The 8,322-nt window shown below is 32.7% G+C and overlaps 1 protein-coding gene and 1 long non-coding RNA gene across 2 annotated transcripts; both read right to left on the bottom strand.

Moving 5' to 3' along the window:
* Window positions 1–1,353: 1,353 nt before the first annotated feature.
* Window positions 1,354–8,090, bottom strand: LOC134696483 (uncharacterized). Its single transcript, XR_010102955.1, has 4 exons — window positions 7,963–8,090; window positions 3,975–4,135; window positions 2,827–3,086; window positions 1,354–1,593 (listed from the first exon to the last, which is right to left on the bottom strand). It is a non-coding gene; the product is annotated as an uncharacterized LOC134696483 (long non-coding RNA).
* Window positions 4,702–5,968, bottom strand: LOC134697104 (uncharacterized). Its single transcript, XM_063559144.1, has one exon. The coding sequence runs from the start codon at window positions 5,909–5,911 to the stop codon at window positions 4,838–4,840; it is 1,074 nt and encodes a 357-aa protein (XP_063415214.1). The 5' UTR covers window positions 5,912–5,968; the 3' UTR covers window positions 4,702–4,837.
* Window positions 8,091–8,322: the final 232 nt, after the last annotated feature.

The following is an 8,322-nucleotide window of genomic DNA, read 5'->3' as shown; positions in this document are numbered from 1 at the left end:
ACTAAACAATATCAATTTTATATATAAGTTCGAATACGCGGAAAATGATTTTAAACAATTATATGCTACCGTTCGATAAGATTTTATTTTCCTTGTTAAATTGTTATCTTCATTGAAAACTTTTCCCATGGCCACGTGCATTGTATTTTAATCCCTTTTATAACGATTTCCGAGGTCCATGTACTTAAAAGTACAATTATGTCTGGCGTCATATCGTACAAACAAGCATGCCGGTAATTGGTTTGTTCCTTCTGACATTTTCGGCATTTTTAAGATTACGTGTATTCATTTCCCTACACACTATTGTAGCTCTTATATAAATTGAAATAACTAAATATAACATTTATAATCACGAAACCAAAAGAAATGAAATATTTTTCGCTTTGAGAGTAGTAACCTTTAAATCAAAGTCCTGGCCTCACGGTCATAAAACTTTCGAGCATGATTTTTGTACTCAGACTAGAAAATCAACCAATCAAACTGCTGGATTTCATGTTTCGAGCATGATTTTTGTGCTCCGAGCACTGAGCAAAGTTTTATTCCTTCAAGACCTGATGTTTACTCCCAATCTGAGTATCTAAAAATATGATTACTTGCTTCTTCTTCCGTTAACACCCATATATCTCAACCACTGATAATAATCATTCTTATAAATAACAAAAAAGAGTAAAGTGCAATACCACACGACAGAGCCGAGGGCTGGTTTAATAACAACCATTGAATAATATTTATTGTATACAAATTTCGAGTCAGTACGAAAAGTCATCATAAATATATATATACAACGCGTCTAAACATCAACCAAACGATGTTAGAGCAGTAAATTTGCTTCCGCAAATTCTTGTTCTACCCTCGCCGGGAAACGAACCCATGCTACTGAGATATCGTGACACCAAATCGCCTGTACTATAGCCTTCCCGCTAGAAATATATATATACATATATACAACTCGTCTAAACATCAACCCAACAATGTTAGATCTGTAAATTTGCTTTCGCAAATTTTTGGTTCTTCCCTATATATCATATGTACTAGTATTCCAATACCCACAATCATTTGTAAACAATCAATCTCTTAATGCATGATACAAAATATCAAATAGCATGGATGTAAACATTAACGTGACCTATCGAGTAGACCCTGTCGTGCCGAATGATTTAACCGCCAAATCACACAAACCACTTAACCTAAACGCCATCTATGGGCAGACAATTCAGAAGAAAATAATTTCATTCTAATTCATAAAATCAACCGACTGAAATTATATTTCTTCTTCCGTTAACACCCATATATCTCAACCACTGATAATAATACTAATAAATAACAAAAAAGAGTAAAGTGCAATACAACACGACAGAGCCGAGGGCTGGTTTAAGGTTCCGCTTAAGTCAAAATCATGTTCAACTTTAAACTTTAATATCAGACTATATACTGGATAAAACATACCATATTATATATCAAAATCTTCCTTGTGATGAGCACTATTCAAATTAAACAATTCTAAACAACAATATATGTTCATAAGTCAAAAATTATGTATACAAGTAAGTCCATCTTATAAAAAATCCAGTAATCTCCTAAGTCACAAAAATCCTGAAAAAAAGACTTTAAAGTATAAATCAAGTGTCTATCTAGTACAAGCTACCATTTATTAACATTAAAATGCATGCAACAGGTCATATTCAGTGATTTAAATGTGTGGCATTTAAGAAAAATTGAAGGCCATTTTTGTTTTGGAACTATTTTTTTTTAAAGTATGGAGCACAGTGTTACTAAATAACATATATATGAATCTTACAATATTTAAAATATGTTTTTGAAGATGAAAGTTGGAAAAGGTTCAATACAATTTATGTTTTATTACAAATAATGCAAACAACCGTAGCAAATACTTCTTTGCAAAACTGGATAATGATGTGTGTGTGTGTGTGTGTGGGGGGGGGGGGGGGGTAACATTACAAATTAATTGATTAAACCCTTCATTTGTTCAAGAATTATAATTCTTGTATAAAAGTTATCAACATTATGGCACTAAATTCTAGCATAACATCATTTTAATTCAAAAAGCTGTTTGTGCATGCATGCAGGTTATGGTTTTACAATATTAAGCATGAAAACCCACTTTGGTATTTTGAATCAAGTATGTGCAAAATTTTGTTGCAATACCATCATGACCATATACAATATGTAGATATATAAGTAACAATAAGAAAGTTTAACAGAATCATATACATGATATATTAGTTTAATAAAAATCAAAATAACTAGAATATCAAATATGATATTTCACAAGAACTTTCATGTCTTTTGACAATCTTCGGGTGAATGGTGACATAATTTTATTAGATGAGATGTAATAGATATATATATTCAATATTTGTTAACCTGTCCTCAAACAAGACATTTTTTTGTTGTTTTCTGTTATATGATATCTGATTTTTCATGTGAAATACTTTGCCTATTTTGCTTAATTATAGGTATAACTATTATTTATGGTATTTTAATTTGAATGTCTGATATTTGTTTCCTTGCATTATTGCTGCTTACTGATGAACCCTACAGTTTCAGGAAAATTCATAGATGATGTTAGTTTTAGTTTGTAAATGTTTCTTTTGTGGTGTCTAATTCACATATACCCGATATCATTTTGGTGGTTCCAGACATTAATAATGAAAGGAGTATGTATTGCAGAACAAAATACTACATAATTATGGCAAAAATGTCATCATTTAGTGTTTGCCTTTTTGGCCTTCAACAGTAAGCAGCAGTCCACACTACATAAGCAGCAAGTTCTCTGAAAAATAAATATTTATTTATCAAAAGTACCTTTTTTCTTATAAAACTGTTACACATCAATGAACTGCACTGATCCATATTGATAATCCTGTATTAAATGGTCAATTTCAAATGGTTCATCCTCTCCCTCATACAACACTTCGTAAATGGCAGTTAATCTTCCATCAGTTCCAGATATCAAAGATACTACAGTCCCTTTATACCATTCTTTTTGTTGTGAAGTTTCATCAATTATCCATTCATGTTTAATGCTTCGGCCCAAAAATTTAATTTGTCTCTGTCTTGTTTTCCTAAAATATTAAAACCTGTCATATAAAATATTTGTCTCAAAATAAACAAAGAATTATCAATATGGTGTTTAGGTTTACAGATCACTTACAATAAATGTTTGCAAGCTTTGTGGAGTTTTACTTTTGTTTTTTATGACAAACTGATCACAGTGCAGGATTCTGATGCTCCCTGAATATTTCTTGTAGCAAGGGAGATTTATGTGTCTGGGTGATCATGTTTTCCATATCTTTTCTTATATATTATGTGGTTACATATGAAGAAATAAGGAAATGGGGTATGCATCAATGATACATCGTCCCATTTGAAAAAAGTATTGCAAAAACTATATGTGAATATAAAACAATGTAAGAAGTACATGTAATAGCTTTAAATCCTGGATATTAGTCCACCTGCTATCACTCCGATTTCTTGGTGAGAGTTCATGATGGAAGAGCTAATTGTTGAATTATTATTATTTTTGTGTTTCTTGGTTCTTTGGTTCTTTTTTTTTTTTATTACACATATATGTACCTACAAAATCAGAACATTTACATAAAAAAGTTGATGCAAAAGAAACAGACATTTTGAGCATAATTCTTTCCTAAAGCCGATTGTGTCACACCTGTGATAGTTCAAAATGCACATACATGTATGTAATTGGGCAATATCAAGATGTATGTAGATATGAATTTTGATAAAAACAAACTTTCATAGACATTTGTTTGTTGTGTTGTATGGCCTGTTGTTCACTGTTGAAGGATAATGTAAATTTTGTCACTTTCTACTTTTTTAGATGTTATCTCATTGACATACATGTAATAGTGTATAAATATATATATTTCTAAAGGATAAATTTAGAATTGATCACTTTTCATTTTTTTTTAATTACTATTCAAAGATTGTTTTACCTTTGACTTATTTGACCTGACCCTTGTGGTTGATTGTCAGTGATATCAGAGTCTGAGGAACTGGATTTTCTTGATTTTCGTTTCTTGGTTTGTTTATTTGATGAGGTTGAAGACTGTTTCCTCTTTCCTTTTTGTGTCTTTGGTTTTACTGGGTTGACATACTGCAATGACAAAAATCATATTATGACAAATGCATACATGTAGTTTTATACAACTGAATAACAAAGGTGAAGAATGACAGCAACACTGAAAAATTAAGCATATACATAGTAATGATTGTAGAAAACGTGCAGTAATTTTAAATGGTTTTAAGCAGTTTTAATAAGATTAACATAATTTTATCAAATAAAAGGGGCTTTTATGGACATTTTTTATGTGGTATGGCCTATTGAGCATTGTTATCATGGTAACGGATTATGTAATATTTTTCTATATTGTCTCATTGACACAAAGTGACATACATCATTACACATACACCTTACAATTTCTTTTACATATAAAAAATGTTACCTCAGTGATAATAAGAAGCAAAGTTAATTTCTAATTAAATAAATGAATAAAGATATGTAAGTATTTTTGGGAGATTGTCTCCTTGATACATGTACATACCTTTGTTTTTACTATTTACAACCTTTATGTAGCATACATTTCAATTTGAGCATGATTATATTTCAAAATCATGTATATAAATGTATGTCAAATATATAATACATCTTGTTCTGGTAATTTTGGTTTGAATAAATGTCAAGAGTTTTGCTTTATCATGTACTAACAAATGATAGCACAAGATATTAATACCTACCTTTAATTGATATTATTTTAAATTTATTATCTTCATTTGTTATTACTTTATCATATAGGTATCAGGACTCATTTCTTTTTATTATATATGCATTTGTGCATATTTTCAGACTTACCCACATCCCAGGTTCTCTAATTCCTGGACTTTTCCCCTCTCTAGGTGAAGCTAATTCAGGAAGTATTGCCTTGTTGTAAAAAGATTGAAGTTTCGGAAGCATTGTATTTTCCCATAAAGAGACATCTCGATAAATTCTCTGAATAAAAATTTGGTGAGGATTCAATGTGCGGACCACAAAATCAATCCAGTCTTTATTGCAGATGTTAAGAAGTCCATGACATTGGTAAAAGTAGTTGTGGTTTTCTTTTAGTTGCAGTTTTCCCGATATATTTTCTAAGCAGAATGTTTTGTTTGCTGATGCTTGCCAAAGGTTTAAAGGTTTAGAATGTAGTAAGTTTTTTATTTCAATAATACCAGTTTCTCCTGTGGATATAGTAACTATGCCATCTGGGCTAGCTGCCAAGTATTTGTTGGTATGATGCATGACCAGTCCACTGCGTTCTACAGATACATTTTCATTTTCTTCAGCTTTCTTTAGTTTGTATTCCTCTATTGTTGTGTCTTCTTGGTTAATACCATTTCTTGTGTGACGATTTCCACTGAATGACGAATAAAGAATGTTACGGACAAATTTTGCAATAGGCAGAGATGGATTTCTTTTGACAATTGAACCAAAGTTAGATGCAGTTATTCTCTTTTTCCTTTCTGAATGCCAAAGACCTGACTGAGATTGAACAACTGTAGAAGTAGTTATATTTTTACACTGTTGGGCCGAAAGATTGATATGAGTTTGTAAAAATTTATCTTGAAGTTTTTGAAGTACTGTAGTGGAGACATCTTCTACAACATCAGTAGCTTCTGGACCATATGCTCTAGTAGCTTTTCTTGTGGTGCTTGTTTTCAGGCTTGAGAATTTCTTTTTCCAACGAAGTTTATGAACACTTGGTTTTGATTTATACCTGGTGGAATTAGCTAAAGTTTGTTCATGACGGGCATAAAGTTTTCTATAGAAAAATCCCGGTTCTGTCCCTGTAGAAGATTCCCAAACCTTGCATGACCACTGTGGACCTAAGTTCATCCTTAACGCACCACCATAACAACGAGCATGCCATGAACCCCTGTTACAAATGTTGTAAACCTTACCACCATCAAACTTTATCCTTATATGCATCCAGCTTTCAGCTAGGTTGGTAGTGCTGTTTCCCAAAAGTCTATCAGATTTCTCAGCGATCCTATTGAGTATTGATGTTACATCTCTAATAATATGTTGTTCTACGTTGCTGTAATCAATAGTTGTACCACCACAGGCCTCTTCCTGGTATGAAATGGAAGATCCTTCAGTCCAGAAGTCTATTTGGTCATTAATTATTACAGCTTCAATATTATCTGTATCACTTGGGTTAGAAGTTGGTGCAGTTTGATTTTTGGCCTGACAAAAATCAGAACACTGGTCATGCTGACCAAAAACATGATGAACCGAATTTCTTATGTCATTATTTAACTTCTTTATTGCATTTTGTTTATCATATTTCTTCTCCTTGAATTCTTTTGAACGTACTCGAATGGCACATCTTAAAGAACTTACTAGCCTTACTCTTGTTGTTTTTGAAAGATGATGCCTACCTTTGTAAAGGGGATTGTCAGTCACAAGTTTCTCTAAATTTGACCTGTAGCATTTTGAGACATGATTGGCACATTCCTCTTTTTTTACCGATCTTCCCCAACCTGGTACCTCCTCTCTTATTTTGGCAAAGACTGATGAATCACCATCACCTACTACCTTCATGTATCTAACTCCATGTTTTTTCTCTGCTTCTAGAAACCCTTGCAAAATAACGTCACTCTCCATTGACTGGCTGTCCTGATCCCAATTTTTAAAACAGGTGTGTTCTTTCGTATTATTGGTGCTACATATGTAACAATATTTATTCCTCACGCCAATATGTAACAATTTCTTCGTCTCTTTCCCAATAATTATGGCCACCCCCCCTGCTGCATTATAGGAATGTTTATGGGTACGTTTAGACCAACCTCCATCTGTAATTACCGTTATAGCTGGCACTTCTTCATGAAAATCCTTTCTATCGATGGCAAGAAGTCTTTCTTCATGCCCAGCTGACAGCATGTCCTTCTCTAGAATAGAGTGCCACCACTGGCCGATCTCTGTTTCTATTGCAGTAAATTAGGGCTGTGATAATCCGGGCGAATTCAGTGTGGCCAAAAACTCATTTAGATGGGACGGACCGTTCCCAGTTACCATACTGCCCCACACAGCCCTCACGTTGATATCGAAGCGTTTTGACCCAGGGACCTTTGGGCTACTATCTAAAGAAAACTTTTTGTGACACCCTTGACACTGCGCCAACATCACACTAGCCAATCCAAACGAACGAACCTCAGTTTCAAGTGTTATGGGTGGTTTTCCTTGGTTTGTTACTTTTATGGCTTCGGCACATAAGCATGCATGCATTGTAATGTCTGATATGTGCGATTGTAAACAATCTAAGTTCATTAATCTGTAACCTTTTGGGCTTAGATCTTTCATCTTGCGAATCTTGAGGTTAAGTTCACAACCAGTAGCAAAGGATGCATAAACAGATGTTTTTGATATGTTTTTACGTATGGTGGTGTTGTAGAACTTATGAATTTTTTTAATTATCAGCTTCAAACTTTCCTTTTGGGACTGCCTTGACTTTTTAATAGTATAGGTTGGTCTTCCTTTGTGTTTTTCTCTCCTTTTTTGCCTATGTCTGCCTAAACTTCTACCAAATTTCTTACTTAATTTTACTTTTCTAGCCATTCTTACTACAGGTGCTGTGTACATGTGCTTCCTCTTGCTTTCCATATAAAATTGTTTTTCAACAATGTGTAAAATAAATTATTTTTTTTACTTACCTGTCAATTTATGACACTTTTATCTACACTTTTGTGCTTCATTTTGCTTCATACAATTTTATTTGTAGTTTTAAAAAGTTATTACTTACCGGATACTTCACGTGTTGTGAAATGACGATGGAAAAAATCATACTATTTTTTTCATTTTTCGCTTAATCCTTTCGTCTGATGGACATATTATGGACTTTTATAACAGTAATATACATATTATTATAAGGGGACATTATTGCTTACCAGATCGTATACACCGATTGTCTATAAATTAGATTTTTTCCCACTGTTTACAGGTTCGTGATCAAAGATCAGCACATTTTCTTCTTTCCGGAAGTTGTGTACCTAAAAATAGTACGTAGTTTCGTATTATAAAATCAACATTAAACTTATTGTTTTCCAATTAATGGTTGAAGAATTGAAACAAATATAAATGTTTAAACTTAGAAACGATCTATCAAAGAGTCCTTGGGTATATATATCGTTTTCTTAACAATGCGAAACTGCGTATTGATTTTTTCCGCTACTTTCGGTTTCAAAGAATGGATGATCAGCTGCTTCAGATGCCTTTTTAACAGTGTAAATGGTAAGGAAATTTCGATC

This window comes from Mytilus trossulus, chromosome 14 (genome assembly GCF_036588685.1).
Source record: "Mytilus trossulus isolate FHL-02 chromosome 14, PNRI_Mtr1.1.1.hap1, whole genome shotgun sequence".
Lineage (NCBI taxonomy): Eukaryota > Metazoa > Mollusca > Bivalvia > Mytilida > Mytilidae > Mytilus > Mytilus trossulus.
The sequence above is the reverse complement of the archived record's forward strand: the minus strand, read 5'-3'. Positions and strand labels throughout refer to the sequence as shown.